This window comes from Actinia tenebrosa, unplaced genomic scaffold (genome assembly GCF_029948245.1).
Source record: "Actinia tenebrosa isolate PJP-AT-01 unplaced genomic scaffold, QUT_ActTen_1.0 PGA_scaffold0__85_contigs__length_37466705, whole genome shotgun sequence".
NCBI classification, from domain to species: Eukaryota; Metazoa; Cnidaria; class Anthozoa; order Actiniaria; family Actiniidae; genus Actinia; species Actinia tenebrosa.
Genome location: NW_028292569.1, coordinates 22,621,791 through 22,642,390, shown reverse-complemented (window position 1 = coordinate 22,642,390; position 20,600 = coordinate 22,621,791). Strand labels below are relative to the sequence as shown.

The 20,600-nt window shown below is 38.2% G+C and overlaps 1 protein-coding gene across 1 annotated transcript; it reads right to left on the bottom strand.

The window, feature by feature from the left end:
* Positions 1–5: 5 nt before the first annotated feature.
* LOC116306908 (uncharacterized) lies at positions 6–19,273 on the bottom strand. The gene is made up of 24 exons (XM_089040944.1): positions 19,095–19,273; positions 18,276–18,659; positions 17,596–17,865; positions 17,242–17,520; positions 16,876–17,142; positions 16,183–16,518; positions 15,934–15,969; positions 15,716–15,814; positions 15,575–15,605; positions 15,372–15,411; positions 12,467–12,806; positions 11,398–11,571; positions 10,075–10,425; positions 9,503–9,772; positions 8,165–8,437; positions 7,558–7,809; positions 7,179–7,457; positions 6,768–7,034; positions 6,026–6,361; positions 5,847–5,888; positions 5,628–5,726; positions 865–892; positions 712–745; positions 6–634 (listed from the first exon to the last, which is right to left on the bottom strand). Exons 1-24 carry the CDS (start codon positions 19,174–19,176, stop codon positions 281–283), a joined length of 4,923 nt encoding a protein of 1,640 aa, XP_088897070.1. The 5' UTR covers positions 19,177–19,273; the 3' UTR covers positions 6–280.
* Between the last annotated feature and the right edge of the window lie 1,327 nt (positions 19,274–20,600).

The window sequence follows — 20,600 nt, the reverse complement described above, 5'->3', positions numbered from 1 at the left end:
TATGATTGTCTTTGTATTAAACTTTTCGTTGTTTATTTATTTCAAGAACATATATCCTTATATATGTTGTATTTTAAGACGTAATTTGATTTACAATTATTTTCAATATTTCAGCTCATGTCTGTATGGCAGACTCACTGCTATTAGCCTGCAGGGATAGATAGGTTAATCAAAGAGTATGTTTACTGATTCCAGATGTTTCAAGGCTAGCACTCTTCACTTCCCTTTATAAATTCTTTCATTTCACGTTAACCTGAATATTCTTGAACTCATATTATTGTCATATGGCCGACTCCCTGCTATTAGTCTGCAGGGATTGATAAGTAGAGTCTTGGTTTCTTATATTCAGGGGTTCATATGGCTGTTGCTCGTTATTATCATCAAGTCGCACATTGGGTTCCACGGATTTTGTTCGAAGTGGCTCGTACACTGGTCTTTGGACACCTTGTTCAGAGGTATTTGGGAGATTGAGTCCCTCATAATGTTTGGGATGATTAGAAGGAATTTCTTCTTGAGGACTTGCAATCTCATTTAGCTGTTGTATGGTTTCATATTCTGGTCCTGTATTGCTAGGCGGCTGTGGACGTGATGTTGTAACGGCGGATACCACCTTCTTATCCATCTCAAGTTCGTTCTTAAAGAAAGAAGAAGTCTCTAAATCAATGGTAATATGAATAAATATATAGTGTTAAGGAAATGGCATCCACTTACAGAGTAGATCTCCTCATCAGCCGCTTTTTTGGTTCTAGAATTAAACAAAAAGAGGAACAATATATCATTTTTATAAACTTAGACAATAATATATATGAGCATAAACATGTTTATAATTTTCTTATCCATGATGTTTTATTTATAAAGTTTTACCTTTGGTTATCTTGCTTTCCTTTTAGACCTGAATGACAACAAATTCAATGTTAATGAAGAAAACGCAATTATACAGCATGTGCATGTTACTTCATCTTAAGCTCACACTAGTTTTTAGCTAGTTATCTCTTCTTATTACTTCATCTTAGTTGACGATAACAAAGCATTCCTCATTAACTTCTCTTGTTAGATCAACCAACATGGCGGCTGTTTGATTGGTATCCTCCTATCCTTGGGGTGCATGTTAAATCACAGCCGCTATGACGGTTGACGATAATAAAGCATTCCTCATTAACTTCTCTTTTAAGATCAACCAACGAGATGGCGGCTGTTTCATTGTTATTTATATCTCAAGGGATTTTAAATCACATGGTTGCACACACTCTATCAAGTGAGAAGAAGAAGGAGAAGCCCAAAACGATACCTTCATTTTTTTCTGTTTAGGATTAAGCTGTTTATTTTGATATTATGTTGTTAAAAAGATAAAGTGAAATTCGCAGAAGTTCATTGCATTAGTATGTGACACATAACAACTTTGCAATATTAATAAAGTTGCATCGTGCTGGGATCCGGACGGTTCCTGGTAAGTGTTGGGAATAATACAACACTAATCAACCTCATTCCCCCATTCCCAGGAAATGGGAGAAGAACACTGTAGTGACAATCGACACCCAACTGTTGTTCAGAATTATTGTTTGAATAACTTTAGTTAAAAGTTATTATTGATATATATTTCGGGATACCTGTGTCGCGCCGCTGACACTTATGATCAGCGGTCTTGCTCTCCAAGCCGCCATGTTTAGTTGACTCGTGTAAGCATGAGGTTTATGTTGATTAAAGCCTTACAACACGGCAATTGTCTTATGTTACTTCACTACAATTTAATCAACATAAACCATGGATAAAGTTCTACGGCCTGAGAGATTCCATGCAGATCCAAGCTCGGCTGGAGCATCAAAATCGTGGATTCACTGGCGTCGAACTTTCGAAAACTTTCTCGCCGTTTTGACTGAAGAAGGCCTCGATAAATTTAGAGTTCTTACCAATTTTATCTCGCCTACAGTGTTCGAATATGTGGAAGAATGTACCGACTACGAGTCTGCGATCGAAACTCTTCAGAATATTTATGTTAAACCGACCAACGAAATCTACGCGAGACACCTACTGGCTACTAGACGTCAGCAGACGGGTGAAAGCCTGGACGAGTATCTACAGGCTCTGAAAACTCTCAGCAAGGAATGTAACTTCCAACCAGTCAACGCTACCAAGTATTGTGAGGAATACATACGGGATGCCTTCATTTCGGGATTGCATTCTAACCAGATCCGTCAAAGGTTGCTAGAAAACAAAACCTTGGATTTGAAAACCATGTTTGACCAAGCCAGGGCACTCGACTCTGCTATGCGCAGCTCAGAAAGTTACTTTGCCCCTCAACCTGTCACTGCTGTAGCAGCAGCACCAGAAATAGTCCCTCGGAATCCAACTCAAGTCGACTCCCCTCAGTCAGGTTCCACACTCGCAGCGACTGATCCAACGTGTTTCTTCTGTGGAAATTCTAGACACCCTCGTTCTAAGTGTCCGGCTAGAGATGCAACTTGCAATAAATGCCAAAAGAAGGGACACTTTGCTAAAGCCTGTCGAGGAAAAGCCTCTAAACCCAGCGAAGTTTCAGCTGCTCTCTGGTCACCTACTCTTGCCACTGTAGGAACTCCTCCAGCTCTTAAAAGGTCAACTGCTACTGTTGTTGTCAACAAGGACTGGAGAGTGCAAGCACTCTTCGATAGTGGTAGCAGTGAGAGCTACATACATCCAAGCCTAGTTGAAGTAGCAGCTATCTCTGTTAACCCTGCGATCAGCCAGGTCTCCATGGCAACGTCCTCGTTAAGCACAAAGACCCAGGGCTCTTGTTCTGTAACTATTAACTACCAAGGACAAACTTATAAGGACTTTCGTCTGTCAATTATGCCAGGACTATGCTCGGATCTGATTTTAGGACTCGATTTCCAGTCTCAACATGATAGTGTCACGTTCAAGTATGGTGGGACAAAACCACCGCTGTCTGTATGCAGTCTCACCACACTGAACATTGAGCCACCATCGCCATTTGCAAACCTCACGGCTGACTGCCATCCGATCGCTACGAGGTCTCGGCGATACAGCAAGGATGACCTGACCTTCATTGGCCATGAAGTAGATCGGCTGCTTAAGGAAGGCATTATTGAGCCAAGCCAGTCCCCTTGGCGGGCCCAAGTAGTTGTCACAAAAGATGAGAACCACAAGAAGCGCCTGGCGATTGATTACTCGCAAACAATCAATCGATTCACCCAGCTTGATGCATTTCCCCTGCCACGGATCAGCGATATAGTCAACGAAATAGCTCAGTACAAGGTCTTCAGTACCCTTGACCTCCAAAGTGCATACCATCAAATACCCCTAAAAGAAGATGACAAGCTTTACACTGCCTTTGAAGCTAAAGGAGGACTTTATCAGTTCACTCGGCTTCCTTTCGGTGTAACCAATGGCGTAGCGTGCTTCCAAAGAGAGATGGTAACGTTTGTTGAAGATAATCACCTCAAAGCTGTTTTTCCATATATCGACAACATAACCATCTGTGGAAGAGACCAAGTTGACCATGATGCCAATTTAAAGGCATTCCAAGAAGCTGCTCAAAAGGCCAACCTTAAGTTCAACGACAGCAAAAGCGTCTTCTCTACTCAACGATTGCCATTACTGGGGTACGTCATCGAAAATGGTTGTATTAGTCCAGACCCCGAAAGGTTAAGGCCACTACTAGAGCTTCCTCTGCCACAAAACTCAAAGTCTCTTAATAGATGTCTGGGACTCTTCTCCTACTATTCTCAATGGGTTCCTAACTTCTCTGACAGGATTAAACCCATTACAAGCTGCAAATCATTTCCCCTATCCTCTGAGGCAGAACGAGCATTTGAAGAGATAAAGAGTATCATCGCCAAAGCTGCTGTCTCCGCCATAGACGAGAGCGTTCCATTTGAGGTGGAGACCGACGCTTCGGATGTGGCCATAGCTGCTACCCTCAACCAAAAGGGCAGGCCGGTAGCCTTTTTCTCACGCACACTTCAAGGTAGTGAACTGAAACACTCAGCTGTAGAGAAAGAGGCGCAGGCAATAGTTGAGTCAGTTAGACACTGGAGACATTTTCTTACTGGGTCTCACTTCACCCTGAAAACTGATCAAAAATCAGTTTCTTACATGTTTAATCAGCGTCATCAAGGGAAGATTAAAAACGACAAAATCATGCGCTGGAGGATGGAACTGAGTTGTTACAGTTTTGACATAGTATATCGACCTGGCAGGGAGAATGTTGCACCTGATACCTTCTCACGAGCAACATGTGCCTCCAGTGCCAATGATTCTCTCTACCAGCTTCATGATGCACTCTGCCACCCTGGGATCACTCGATTTTGGCACTTTATTCGTGCCAAAAACTTGCCTTATTCTCTAGAGGATGTTAAGAGGGCGGTTAACACCTGCTCAATCTGCCGTGAATGTAAACCGGTATTCCACCGCCCAGAATCAGCTCATCTTATAAAGGCCACTCAACCCTTCGAGCGGATCAACATTGACTTTAAAGGACCACTGCCTACCAACAACAAGAACAAATACTTCCTGAATGTTGTTGACGAGTATTCTCGATTTCCGTTTGTTTTCCCTTGTCCTGACGTGTCCACTCCAACCGTCATAAAGTGCCTCACCTCATTGTTTTCACTATTTGGTATGCCTGCCTATGTGCATTCTGACCGGGGGGCTTCGTTTCTGAGTAAAGAGCTACGGGAATTCCTCACTAGCAAGGGTGTAGCTACCAGTCGTACTACCAGTTATAATCCCACATGCAATGGTCAAGTCGAGAAGTACAATGGTACTGTGTGGAAGTCTATCACGGTGTCTCTGAAATCAAAGAATCTTCCGACAGAACAGTGGCAACTGGTCCTACCAGATGTGTTGCACTCAATCCGTTCTCTTCTATGCACAGCAACTAATGAGACTCCCCACGAACGTTTCATGAACTTTTCACGACCTTCGTCTTCAGGCAGTTCGATTCCTTCTTGGTTGGCTGAACCTGGCCCGGTTTATGTAAAGCGTCATGTACGATACAGCAAATTTGATCCTTTGGTTGAAAAGGCAGATGTTCTCCAGGCCAATACCCACTATGCTCACATTCGTTATCCTGATGGTAGAGAAACCACGGTCTCAACGAAACATCTTGCTCCTTATGGTCATGATGTGGAACACGTGGAACCACACAACTCAACCCAGGATCCAATTGCTGAACCCAAGATTCCTAGTGAACTTCCTCAAGACAGAGGTTGTCCTGATGCGAATAAAACTCCAGAACCAGAGCCCATGCTATTGAGAAGATCACAGAGGGAACGTCGCCCTGTGGATAGACTAAATTTATAGGAAGGGGTGAATGTAGTGACAATCGACACCCAACTGTTGTTCAGAATTATTGTTTGAATAACTTTAGTTAAAAGTTATTATTGATATATATTTCGGGATACCTGTGTCGCGCCGCTGACACTTATGATCAGCGGTCTTGCTCTCCAAGCCGCCATGTTTAGTTGACTCGTGTAAGCATGAGGTTTATGTTGATTAAAGCCTTACAACACGGCAATTGTCTTATGTTACTTCACTACAAACACTCAATGGCCATTTCTTATAGAAAAAATTTCCTAAGGTAACTATAGGAAACTACTATTGCAAAGACCAGTTTGAAGCACACTTACAGTGTAATCTGTCTTTTTGTCTCCACCACAGAAATTGCAGTAAATTCAAACCAAGAGAGAGAACGAGAATTGCGATAATGACTCCAAGAACAGCGGTGACTGGTAAGAGAAAAGTCAAAGTTTCAATAATAAACAACAAATGACTAAAGAAGTTATATAACTGTGAGTTGACTTATTCTTGTAGAATGGCATCGTATTGTTATCATTCTTAGAACTTACTGTACTTCGAGCCTCCCATTGGACAGCTGTTGACTGATTTACCTAAGAAGTAAAGCAGTTTAAAAAATAATTCAAAAAATTCTTTATGAGATCATCGAAATGCACATTTCTTTAACCCGGCCATACCTCGCCCAGAAAGAAATATACTGTACTATAAGATACTAAGGCCATGTACATACCACTGGCATATGCAGTCTTATCTGCTGTAGTATTTACAGTCTTAACATTACGTTCATCCTTGATGCTTTCTCCATATTTGTTCCACGCAGTAACTGTAAACTTGTATGTCTTTCCATATTCAATTGTCGTTCCCACGATGTATTCCAGTAGAAGATAATCTCTGACTTCCTCTAACTTATTCCAGTCAGATTGTTTGCTTTCTTCTTTCATGTAGATAGTGTAGCGTGATATCGTTGCTCCATTGTCATCAGGTTTCTTCCACCTTAGAAGAACTTTTCTTTTAGATTCCGTTTCTATGAGTAGGGAAGTCAACAGTTCTGGAATGCCTGGTCTGCCTTAATTCAAAGCGACGTAAGGTAATCAGCAGTTATTTATTAAAATCATTTGCTAGTAAAATTACGGTTACCTCAAAATTGACATATAAACAGTCCATCTAGCTATGGCGGAATGGAAATCTAGTATGGAGTAGCTGTAGTGCAGTTGTTGTAGTGCAGTTTTTGAAGTGCAGTTGCTGTAATGCAGTTGCTGTAATGCAGTTGCGGTAATGAAGTTGCCCCCAGTGCATTTAACTTCCATGCCACATCAATCCAGGTCTCCCTCGGTACGAACCCAGCACTCGGTATCACAAGTGAGTAGACTATGTTAAGCCTCTTCCCTAATTTAAATGTTTTTTCCCTACACATATCAAGCTTCACTCCATACATGGTATGATCAATTCCATATTTGATTGGTTTTACTTACCTGTTTTCTCGGTAGTGATAATCTTGGTCGATGGCACTCCATATCCAATACCATTCTTAGCATATACTGTAACCCTATACTGACTGTCCTTCTTTAAGCCTGTTAGTACGGCGTACGTGTCAATTGTCCTTACAAAGATGTGGGAATCAGATTCCAGTAAGTAACCATTGACAGGACTTCCACCATCATCAGCAGGTTTGGTCCATCTCACATTTGCGGATGATGCTTCAATCTCGGTTATCGTTATTGTAACAGGACCTGGGTCAACTAGATGAGCAAACACTTCTTCAGTAACAGCAGCTCAATGCCGTATAGGAAAATATACTTACTTTTTTGAAGTCATGTCCTCGAGCCCTGCGTTGGATAAAATGCTGGTAATGGTTTTACATGCATAACCTAATCTATACTTACACAGTTGAGTAACATTGATGACGTGTTCATCGCTTCCCAGGATGTTTGTTGCACGACACTTGTACTGTCCATAGTCCCCTTGGTCAGCAGTTGTCAGTACTGTTACCTCACTACCCCCGGGTACACTGTTGATACCTGTAGTGATCTGCTGATTTGTTGGTTTGTACCATGATATTCTTGGTGCAGGTAAACCAGTTGCAAAACATCTTAGACGAATACTGTTGCCATTCCATGACTTTGATCTTAAAGAAGACTTTGATAAATCTATCGCCGGTTTGTCTGAATTTGAAGAAAATCAAAGAGGGATATAAGTCTTAGCGATTTGTACATTCAGATCTCAATAAGTTCAACAGTCAAGGCTATATATAATTTTACCTACACTGCACAGTAACTTGTATACTGGCCATTGCTTCTCTTCCTATCCCGTTACTAGCTGTACACTTGTATGTCCCTGCATGTGATCTGCTGACTGACGGCATGTTGTAGACATTCCCAGTGTGAACAGATCCTACTTGTGTCTTCCATTTGATGGTTGGTGGTGGATAGCCATCTGCATCACATTTTATACTCAGGGAGTCTGTCTCATTCACGGTTTGGTTTAGTAACGTTTCCAACTTGATCGAGGGCTGGTCTGTCATGATTGAAGCATATGTTACAATCATAACCCAAATAGAAAGAGGATGCGACGATATGAGAATGGAGGCCGGATGTCATTTGTGAAAAGTACGGCAGCATTGCAATTCTAGAGGTGAGTGAAATTTTTTTTTAAAAAACAGTGCTTTCAAAATAACAGTGATTAACGTCTTTTTGCTGACATAAATATATTTCATTTTTAATTAATGTATTAATTAACTCATCCTATTCTCCTTCAAGGGGAGTCGATTAATACATACAAAAAATAAATTCAAAATCATTCAAATATCTCAAGAGAGGAAATATGCACTGAGGACGACAAATGAACTGAAATTCAGCATAGGTATACTTACATTTTACAATCACAGTTGCAGTTGCACTGTCAGTTTGTTCCCTGCTGTCATATGTGTTCTTTGCTGTACATATGTACTTGCCAGCATCTGTTTTGATAGCATCAGGTACTCTTAGTGTTCCCCCAGTTACTGTGTGACCATCTTTGATGACACCATCAGCCTTTGTCCATGATATGGATGGTGGTGGATAACCATCTGCTGTACAGCTGAGTAAGATCTCATCACCTTGTACAACTGTGAGACTTGGAGGAGTAACACTGCTTTGAGGAGGATCTACAATTACGTTACATTTAATTCTCATACTCATTAATAATCGGCCAATCAATGGGCTATTTTTTGTGTCACATCATGTTACTTGAAACCTGGTAAAGTCCTGTGAAAGGATTGAATTAATTTTTGTTCAAGTCCTTGGACTGGATCAAAATTAATTCAGTTCAGGGACATATCTGTCCCTTAAGTCTTTTAATCCTAAACAAATAACCTCCCGAATTTCTAATGATTATAAGAAGTCATTTCAAAGCCTCCAAATCGGACTGGACGGGATTTCAAGTCGTCCTTGCAATTGGAACTAATTGCTTAGGCTTGAAATCCCGTCCAGTCCTCATTGTCTGCTTTGAAATATTACGTATCAATTTAGGAAATCGACATCCCTTCCTATGGTCTGTACTCTTATCGAACATGGAATGGCGTCAGCATAAGATCCAAATTCAAGTGGAACCACGAGTACAGCCAGTGATTATTCTAACATTCAGTCGTTAATGAACTTCTATTATACTTTATTATTATTTATTATTATTATATTTTTTAATATTTATTTTATTTTATTTTTTTATTTTTATTTTTTTTCGGACAGGGACCTAAAACCGTAGGCCCTGTCTCTCAACCCTTCCTAACCTACAGTAAAATGGGGAACATAAAAGAACCTGTTGAATTATACGTATAAGATTAGGGGATTATCTCCCAATTCAACAGCCTATCCTAATCTGGAGGCATTAATACTAACTTACTTACAAATCACTCATGATTGTAAGCTGCACGGCTGCTACTAGCGCCTAAATACGTAGCCCGTAAAGTCCTCCACTGGTCATGATTGTGAAGTGCATTGAGACCATGTAAAATGCGCTATATAAGAACCCCGTTATTATTATTATTATTATTATTATTATTATTATTATTATTTTCTCATTCTATAGCAAATTATCGACCGCCGTTAAATTCTTAATAAGTTATAGAGAAACTCCCTGAAAACCACATGTATATTTGTGATGGCCGCATATAACAGTCAGTAACAACAATGAACGTAACTACAGTGGCGAAAAAGTGCTTGTTCATACTTACAATAAACAGACACAACAGTCTGTGTAGTGACTGGATCCTCATTAGGGTTATTGCTGGCCTGACACTCATACGTCCCATTCTGATCTCTTCTAATGTTTGGTATTCTCAGTGTAGCACTTCCTGTTCCTGTACTCTTGGTGACGTCACCTACTATCTGTACCCATTTGACGTTGGGTTTTGGTTGTCCAACAGCAGTGCAAGGCACTCTCAAATCCTGTCCCTCTGATATATTCTTTGTTGGTGGTGGCTGTGGCTGGAACTTGGGAGTTACTTTTAAACAAAATGTTAATTAAAACATCACGTTTATGTAAGCAAGTTTAGTAGGCAATCGAGCTTGCACAAACAGGTCATGTGACCCCACCCATGTTAGGACAACCAGTTCATCAAAATTGACATCGAAATAAAAAGAGATATCCTCCATAGTAAATAGGCAGGTCAGTTTTGGCTCATAAACGTGAAACTTTAAAAACAAAAATTTATGAAGATTACTAAGAAAACTCTCAAAAGTATTTTTTATTTTAAATGAATTTTAATAATTATAAGGAATATTAAAATTAAATGAAGTTGCTTACCAGCCACAGTCAGACTCATTTTATATCTCGTTTCAAGACTTCCTTCCAGGATTACAACAGCATATTCCTTGGTATCACTGATACTAAGGTTTGTTATTTTGAACCAAGCTCGACCAGCAGGCACGTCTCCCACGTAATAAACTCTTCCTTTGTAACTCGATGCAGCTGGGGTATCCAAGTCAGAGCTATAGATAGCAACGTTGGCCCATTTATCCACGTATATGAACTGTGGTTTTACTCCCTGGTTATCTGCCGGATCCACCAATCCCCATCTCACTTCCACTATACTACCACTTGTTCTGTTCCACATGAAGACGACATCTTGACCAACATTTCGTGTGATGCCATGCGCTATAACAAAAGCCAAGCATGTTAATGATGGCTTGGTTGGGGAAAAAGCTTCCAAGAATGGTACAAGATGTGTCAAAGCTCATTGGGAATCAGACTGAATGTTTATGTTTGACTAAATTAATGCTGAGTATGTGCACACTCTGTTGAATCAGTCAGATGTTTAAATGTGTAAGTGAAGGATAACGTGATTATTGGCGTTTAGAAAACTTTTATGTTACATTTTTTATGGGTGGTTTTCAAGGTGTCTCGAACCAAATCCATCGCGAACTTTGCGACCTTTTGAATTCGCCTTTATTCTCTCTCTTCCATGTTGATAGTTATGGCTTTTTTTACTTATAGCAAGTTTGACTTAAATTATGATGATGTAGCAAACGTTTGAGTGCGCTCGTTAATTTATCCGCTAAATTTATCTACTTTCATCCTGTCCGTATGGAAGTCTACCGGGAAGTCTACTGATGATCATTGTGGTCTATTAAACATATTTTTGTCATCATTACTTATACCGTGTTGGTCAAGTGGTACCAATGTTACACCACAAAACACCAGTTGACTTTAACCGACAATACATCGATTACACTGATTGAGCTTAACATAGCCCTATTTATAAGTCAACTTAATGGTTCTAATGTACATCATGACCGCAACTATGCCAGTTGACTCACAAATTGAACTATTGGTTCCATGAGATTCAAACAAACAAATATCCTTGTTATGCAGACTCAAACTACAAGTTAAATTGAACGTGAATGTAACATGTCCTTTGTTAAACAGTCACACTTCAGATTTGCACGTAAATTCATTATAAAGTAATAAAAGCTAAAATATTTTTTAATATTTTCAAGCGTTTATAAGACTGACTAAAGGCTAAAGGTAGCAGAATCGCAATGTTTAAATTGAGTATTAGTTCGAAGGTATGTTGTGTTGTAAAGGAAATACATCGGATTGATTAAAAGAATAAACACATTGACTAACCTTCAGGAGGAAGTAAAATCAATACACTGAAAACACAGGAAATAAGAATGTACACTTTTTGGAGTTGAAAAGATCTCATCTTGTAAACTCGTTGTAAGCTATTTGGAAAACTAAGAAATGCCCTGTAAAAATGCGAGCGATAATGTTTACGTTCTGAGAGAGAAGTTATATATGCTGATCATTACTTGGCTGTAGTTTACCTTTTATGCTTGATCACTTTATGTAGATTATATCTGGTAACGCAAACTTGAGAGATAACACAGGTATCCCAGAATATATTTTTTATCGAAGATTTTCCTCAGCTTTTCCTTTCGTTCTTGACTTGATTTTATTGGTTTTCTTTCTTATTTGGTTCTTTTTCCCTGTTTTTTTGTCTTAGATTTTACCTCCTTTCCTTTCCTTTTCTTCTTCTTTTCTTTCTTTCATTCTTTTTTTTTTTTTTTTTGTTACATAAAAACTGGGTAAACGTGAAAAGTGAAATCTTCCTTTACAGCAATATCTATTTCACTTCTTTATCGATAAAGGAGCACTAATGCTGAAGACTGCCTCTAAAACATAAGAAAAAGCTGTAAATGATTGTTTGAAAAATATCTGATCTTCAGAAAAACAAAAAAAATAACATCGGAAGTTTTCTTAGTTAACTGAGGTCACAGACAAACGACGAAATAGCAGCCATCGACGCGGTTATCTGAGCCACGTTAAGTTATATCTATAGGATGAGATGGAGGGGGAAGAAGTGATGGCTGCCTGTTATAAAAATGCAAATCTAGTTCACATCCATACATTGTTGTTGCCATTTTTTGTTTTATATTCTTTCTCTTTGCATCAATAATTGTTTATTAAGCACTACAAATAATGCTTTTATTCAAATTATAATATATTTTTAGATTTAGCGAAAGCTATTAATTTCATTTCTTACATTAGTTTTTTTCCCAATCCACGGTTAATCAAACAGTATACATTTTTACTATTCCAGATGACTCAAGGCTAACACTCTTGAGCACTTTTGTTTATAAATGATATTACCATATCACGTTAACCTGAATATTCTTGAACTCATATTACTGTCATATGGCCAACTCCCTGCTATTAGTCTGCAGGGACTGATAGGCAGAGTCTTGGTTTCCAATATTCAGGGGTTCGTATTGATGTTGTTCATTATCTTTACGCTGCAGATTGGGTTTCGATGATCTTGTACCAAGGGGCTCGTACACGGGTCCTTGGGCACCTTCAATAGACGCGTTTGGCATCAGATTGAGTCCTTGATAATTACTGGTATCATTAAAAGAGCCTGCCTCGTTAGGATTTGATTGATGGATGGTTTCATATTCTGGTCCTGTTTGGACAGCCTGTGGAGCACGCGATGCCGTAACTGCTGATGTTACCTTTTCTTCCAATTCTAAGTCGTTCTGAAAAAATTGAAATGAAAGATCAAATACATAGCACTTAAGAGGCTATGTCTGTAAGAATCAAACATCCAGCGGCCAAGTTGAAAAAATCGATTTTTTTCATATTTGGTCCAAAGATGTAGAATACCATCCCAATAAACGTACTGATGTTCATTTTGAATAATTTCACTTTTATTTTGAGAAAATCGTGAAAATCGATTTTGGCCGTCGGTGCCCTCATTTCAGCCTAAATCCGAGGTGAAAATGGTAGGTCTGAGAAAGGCGCTCGCGTATAAAAATGAAGCAAACTAGAGAAGATCTGTTTTTGAAATAAAGTAAAGGAAAGATTAATGATTATTTTAAGCTAAAAAATGAATTGGGAAACGCGTTCTAATAAGCGAACACGAACGTTTTGGAAACTACATTTTTCGGGTTCTCAAATATTCAAATTTCACCCTTAGTTTGCAAAGCGCATTTTCATGTGCACCGGGTGTTCGGATTTATCTGAAATTCCAGCCATAATACCTTCGAACGTCAAGCTAAATCATATGTAAAATTCAGCTTGGGTTATTCAATGAGCGCTTTATACGAAACTCTCGAATTCAGAGAAATTTTGCGTTGTTTGAGCTCGGCATCCGACGAAACCTTTTCGAGGCAGACATAAATATATCCTTAATATATTTTCTTGGTGTTCAGTTCTGACATTTGTTTTGATATTATTATTTGTCGATTGAATATTGAGCAATAAATTATATTTTTTTGCTCTTTTTCGACATTACTTTAAAATGCTGTTACTTAAAAATTACAATTTGAAACAAGCATGTAAACACACGCGTCGGCACGATCTATATGACACTTATAAACAAGCCCATATAACTTCAGAGTTCTAAAAAGAGTTACATTTATGTCCAGATTTAGGACATTTAGACTAAAAAACACCGGGAGATCCTACCTAAAAGATAAATTGCTTGATTATTGTTCATACCTAGTACTGAATTTCGGCTTCTTTAGTTTTTGCTCGTCGTATACTTAGACAGTAATGCTATGTTGGTAATCATAGCAAGGGCCGTAGCGAGGGGGGTTGGGGGGGGGGGGGGGGGGGAGGGGGGAGTAGTGGCGATCCAAAAGTTTGACTAAAGAGACTAAAGGCTCGCTACGGCCCTTGCAATGATTATCAACACCCGCTTGACTAGTAAGAACATTAATTTTCTTTTTACTGCCTTCTTATTATTTGGATTTTCATTTATAAAACCGATTATGACAGCAGGAATTTTCAAGAGAACAGATATTCCATTTACGCCATTACTACATTTCACAACTGAACCAGCTAGTATTTTTACGATGAAGTCTGGAGCTGAGGTCCATAAGCAAAATGAAGAGCTGTTAAAATTGATCTTGGGCTTCCTCGAAATGAAATTTATGAATCTAAAGAAAATACGTTGCAAAATTAGACAATTTTCTAATCCTCAGCAAGGAACTTTACGTAAAATGAAGTCACCCGGCCTCTGCTGAAATGCCAGTTGGATTAAAGGTAAATTACGCATTACTGTCTAAGTATTATACGACGAGCAAAAACTATAGAAGCCGAAATTCAGTACTAGGTATGAACAATAATCAAGCAATTTATCTTTTAGGTAGGATCTCCCGGTGTTTTTTAGTCTAAATGTCCTAAATCTGGATATAAATGTAACTCTTTTTAGAACTCTGAAGTTATACGGGCTTGTTTATAAGTGTCATATAGATCGTGCCGGCGCGTGTGTTTACATGCTTGTTTCAAATTGTAATTTTTAATAAGTAACAGCACTTTAAAGTAATGTCGAAAAAGAGCAAAAAAATATAATTTATTGCTCAATATTCAATCGACAATTAATAATATCAAAACAAATGTCAGAACTGAACACCAAGAAAATATATTAAGGATATATTTATGTCTGCCTCGAAAAGGTTTCGTCGGATGCCGAGCTCAAACAACGCAAAATTTCTCTGAATTCGAGAGTTTCGTATAAAGCGCTCATTGAATAACCCAAGCTGAATTTTACATATGATTTAGCTTGACGTTCGAAGGTATTATGGCTGGAATTTCAGATAAATCCGAACACCCGGTGCACATGAAAATGCGCTTTGCAAACTAAGGGTGAAATTTGAATATTTGAGAACCCGAAAAATGTAGTTTCCAAAACGTTCGTGTTCGCTTATTAGAACGCGTTTCCCAATTCATTTTTTAGCTTAAAATAATCATTAATCTTTCCTTTACCTTATTTCAAAAACAGATCTTCTCTAGTTTGCTTCATTTTTATACGCGAGCGCCTTTCTCAGACCTACCATTTTCACCTCGGATTTAGGCTGAAATGAGGGCACCGACGGCCAAAATCGATTTTCACGATTTTCTCAAAATAAAAGTGAAATTATTCAAAATGAACATCAGTACGTTTATTGGGATGGTATTCTACATCTTTGGACCAAATATGAAAAAAATCGATTTTTTCAACTTGGCCACGGATTTTCGATTATGTTTGATTTTTACAGACATTGCCTCTTAAAAAAGGTGCGGAATTTGTTGTAATGTTTAACACAAAGATGACTTACATGATAACTTTCCCCAGCAACAGCTTTCTTCTGTGTTTGTCTTCAGTAATCAGTGAAAGAAAATGAGATTAATAAGGTTTTACACTCACAAAATAATCCGCAAACTATTCCCCAAATAAAAACAACAACAAAGAAAATAGGCAAGTAAATATAACAACCAACTTATTGTAGCACATCAATTCATTCACCATTTCTTATAGTACCTGTTATTATGCGCTTGGCTTTCTTTTTTACCTATTTTAATAACAAAGGATAAAAACAGATATTAGGCGCGATCTTGAGCAGCACTAGCTTGTTCTGGGTTCAAGATCAATATATAAACGATAATGCTTTATCAAACGTACTGCTTAGTTGGGCCCTTCTCCTTAGATATACAATGAGTAGTAGGTTGAAAACAAGAGATAGAACAAGAATGCCAATAATGACTCCCATGGCTGTAGAAGCTGGGAAGAAATTGAGAAAAGTTAGAAATGGCTAAAAAGCAAAAGCACTTTATTTATTTATTGATTTATTTTAAATTATATCGTTTTTCCACGTACAAAATGTTTTTTCTTTTACTTACAATACTTTGATCCTTCTTCAGTACAATAACTCATTGCTATTACGAGAGAGAACAGAAAGAAATTTTAAAGTGATTATAAAAAAGGCTACAGCAGAAACAAATCGCCATTAAATCTTGCTTCTTCGTCTTTTCTAAATAGTGACCTTCTCACATATTTGAAGTAAAAGCGCAAAAAGATTATAATGAATATTATATTATAAACATTTTAGATCTTATTAATTATTTTTATTGATATTTTTTGATACAGACCATTTGAAGCGGTTTCTTCGTCTGCTGTAGTATTTACAGTCTTGGCACTTCCTTCATCCTTCACACTTTCTCCATATTTATTCCATGCAGTAACCATAAACATGTATGTTTTGCCATAAACAATGTCCTTTGTTATTTTATATTCAAGCTGTTTAGAATCAGTGACGTTATCATACTTTGTCCACTCAGCTTTATGTTTCACTTCCCTCATATAGATGGTATAGCGCGTTATGTTACCACCATTGTCATCTGGTTTTGTCCACCTCAAGACGATTGAGAGCTTAGAGTCTTTGCCATTGAGAATAGTTGATATCAGGTGAGGGATTGAAGGTTTGCCTACGAGAAAAAAACAATATGGAAAATTGAATTTCAAGTTAATGGTAATAACATTTATGACAGTCGGGCTGCATTACTTATCACTTGGTATGTTGATTGGCTGGAAATTTTAAAAAGTTGCACCCAATGTTGCAGCTATGTTCACACTATGAAATTTGTTGCGCGCAATGTTGCAAGAGTAAAACGCGCTTCAACTTCAGATTCGTTGTATGCAGTGTTGCGTGTAACAAGTTTCAGGGGACGACACATGCTGCAACAGTCCTGTTGCGTGAAATGTTGCGTGCAATGTTGCACCGCCGAGTGTCCGTACCATCATAAATTTGCTAACTAGTAGCAACATCACTTTGATATATTTACCGATTGTCTTTGTTACGATAACTTTTGAAGACACCGCTCCATATCCAACAATATTCCTGGCACAGACCTTGACAGTGTAGAGTGTGTTTGCTTTCAGTCCTGTTATAACAGAATGGGTATTCACTGTGATCACTGGGGGCTTGGTACTGACTTCCAGTAAGTAACCAGTGACAACGAGTCCACCAACATCAGCAGGTGTGGTCCATCTGACAGTTATAGATGATGCTTCAAGCTCGTTTATTGCTATAAAAAGAGGACTTGGAGGAACTAGATAAAAAAGATGATTGCTAATGAACTAGAAAGCCCGGACTAAGCAAGACTGAAGACATTATATCATTTTAAATATATTTCACGAGCTTAACTTACACAGTTGAGTAACATTGATAACGTGTTCATCACTTCCCAGGATGTTTGTTGCTCGACACTTGTACTGTCCATAGTCCTCTTGGTCAGCAGTTGTCAGTACTGTTACCTCACTACCCCCGGGTAAAATGTTAACACCTGTAGTGATCTGTTGATTTGTTGGTTTGTACCATGATATCCGTGGTGCAGGTAAACCAATTGCTAAACATCTCAGATGAATACTGTTACCATTCCACGACTTTAAAGTCATAGAAGACTCTGATGTGTCGATTCCAGGTAGATCTAAAAGTTCAGAAGAAAAGGAGAAATTTAAGATTACGGACATTTACTTTATTAGATAAGGAATTCTATACTTACAGTATACCACTACCATAGTCTGTGCAGTGACTACATTCTCATTAGGGTTGTTGCTGGCCTGACACTCGTACGTCCTATTCTGATCTCTTCTAATGTTTGGTATCCTCAGCGTAGCACTTCCTGTTCCTGTACTCTTGGTCACATGACCTGCTATCTGTACCCACGTGATGTTAGGTGTTGGTGGACCAACAGCAGTACAAGGCACGCTCAAATCTTGACCCTCTGCTATATTCTTTGTTTGTGGTGGCTGTGGCTGGAACGTGGGAGTTACTTTTAAAGAAAATGTCGTAGAAAACATCACGTTTGTGTAAACAAGTTGAAGAGGCAATATTTTGCACAAACAGGTCATGTGACCCCATCCCCTTAAAAACATTTTGTTTAAAATGTTCCAAAGTACCCCCTCCCCTCAAATAGCTGTACGTTACAAAGATTAGGTTTAAATAAGCTCCAGCATATTAGCACAATGGGCAACCCAGTGTACGCTCCAAGAGCGTCTTGTTTATTTTCAGTCTGTCACTGATATTTTGAATTAAATAGCGACCAAAACAGTACAATCTTGTTTTTTGTTTACTTTAATATTTAAAACTGGTCCATGCCTATGGCAGAAAGACAACAACCTGAGAAAATAAATGCTTAGTTGTTCAATACATGCAAATGGTGGTTTAAAGACTGGAAAATACCTGTCACTACTAGCTGTACTTGGTGTTTAATAGGATCCTTTGCTTTAAGCACCAGATTACATTGATATATTCCGTTATCAGCAGTAGTCACACTAGTAATGACCAGAGTAGCAGTGGACTCTCTGCTTACTCGATCAGGGTTCAGTAATCTTGGTGGACATGTTGCTCTATTGATGACAAAACTCCAGTTGTTGGTGAACCTGTCGTCAGCACCGATTGTACTAAAAGTGCGATGCTTCTGACTGTAGAAAGACCATTGTGGAGATTCAATACTAAACTCTTGCTCTCTGTTGTCCACATGGTAGTCCCACACAAACCTGGCTGTTCCTCCACTAGATACGTACAACACACTGGGAGGGAAGTGAGTGAAGCGAGCTGTTGTGTCTACAAAACAGCAACTTTTATTTAATATTGTTACTTGATTATGAAAATGAACTTAAATATTTCCCTTAAGTTTGAATCATTCGGAAGAAATTTGTTTTTCGTTTTATTTGGGCAAAATCAAGTTGATTATATTGTCTCAATATAATATAACTTCCGGGCTGAACTTAAGTCGACACAACGTTCGTCGATTACGAGTGAAGACATTGCAGTGTGACTTCCTTGAACTTTTTGAACGACAATGTTTACAATGTTATGGTATCAGAATCGAACCGTTTTCATTGATAAACTGGATTTATTTTAATGATCATCAAAACTTTGATTGACCACCTTCAAATATTGATCGCTGTTAATTTGTAGAAATTAGGAATCACTGAAGAATGATTGAAGAATAACAACAACATGAATAAGTAAATCATAATTTAGTAATAGACTTACCTACGTGAGGAAGTAAATACAATGCACCGATGAAACCAAGAATGTAATAAGAAATGATAGGCACTTGACCAACACTCATCATGAGGAAGAATTTGACATTCAGAAAACTAAGACTTTGAAGATATGGTGGATTGTTTTATACGAAATCCCAAAAGATGGCGTTCAGTATCAGCAAGTGTTCTGCTTCAAAAGCAAAATTTAATTATGCACATTCGTTTCTCGTGGTTGACCTTTTGTACTTCACTACAGCGTTTGTCTGTTTTACTGGGTAACGCAAGGGCACTAGAAGACCTAAACTAGGATTGGATTTTTATAGTTTTTCCCCGATTAATTGAATCAAAATATTGTTATACTTGTTGACTTATTTTGTCAGCTGTTTTCCTTTACTGCAAAATTGTTGTTTAACTCCAAATAGATCAACGTATTCTAGTAATTTAAAGGCCTTTCCATTTAAACTTTTCTTTGTTCATTTGTTGATATAACGTAACAAATAATCAAGTATCAAGAGTCAATATTCCTTATTCGAGTTGTTATTAGATTTAAAATGATACTTATGGTACTTAGGGTACTTATTTTCAATATTTCTGTACATATCTAAGGCCGTTGAATGATTATTGTGACCTGAGTATTCTCAAGCCCATTACTCAAATTACCATCTGAGAATCACGCCATGTCTGTCAACAACGTTTATGTCAGTGTTTAACAAGGCGACAAAGATGACAAAGAAACCGTAACTAAGCTACCACTACCGGGAGATCCTTATGACGAAGCGACTAAGCTTTGACTTACTCAACGAGGAAAGTCACTGAGAAAGGAATAGAGGCTTAAAATGTCGGTTCGTTTGTCTGAATAGATGTAAAAAATACTTGTTTTTGTGTGAAAATTAAAAAGTGATTGCAGAAATGTGGCATATGTTTGAGATGCAAACGAAGACCTCTGCAAAAGCTAGAAAATAGTAATATGAGATAAAATAAAACATGTACGCTGAGCTAAAGGAGCAGAGAAAGTAAGGATAGAAAAGAAGGACTGATGAAACATATATTTGAAGCTAAGAGAAAAAACAAAGACTGGTAGAAAGGATCTCTCAAAAAATCTTTGCTTGATTATGAAATTGATTTTGGACAATTTATGGAAAACAAATTAAAAGAATAAGTAAAAAGCATTCAGAACGAAGCAGACTATGCCTACTATGATTTTTTATCCCACAGCATTGAACATACGACCAATCAAATTGCGGTAAAGCCGTTGTATATTCGGCGGTATTCCACGATTTCTTCCCATTAGATATTTAGGCATTAATTAAGTATTTTTTCAATATTGTGACAACAAAATAGCTATACAATGTATACACCCCTTGCATGTGACGTCAAAGCAGCTCGATCTGGGGGACAAAACAAAATAATTCCAATCTCTTGAGAATTAGAACCTATTGTTTTGTCCCCCAGATTGAGCTGCATTCCAAAGTGCTGCAAGGGGTCTAATCTAGGGACACACCATGAAAATATC

What these genes read in the sequence shown, in the direction of transcription:
- LOC116306908 (XM_089040944.1), bottom strand. Translation starts at nt 19,176, where the DNA reads ATGATGAGTGTTGGTCAAGTGCCTATCATTTCTTATTACATTCTTGGT. An exon ending in GTATTTACTTCCTCACGTAG is followed by an intron (nt 18,660 to 19,094) that starts GTAAGTCTATTA and finishes GCTGTTTTGTAG; the next exon opens with ACACAACAGCTCGCTTCACT. An exon ending in GATTTTACTTCCTCCTGAAG is followed by an intron (nt 10,426 to 11,397) that starts GTTAGTCAATGT and finishes CTTTTGTTATAG; the next exon opens with CGCATGGCATCACACGAAAT.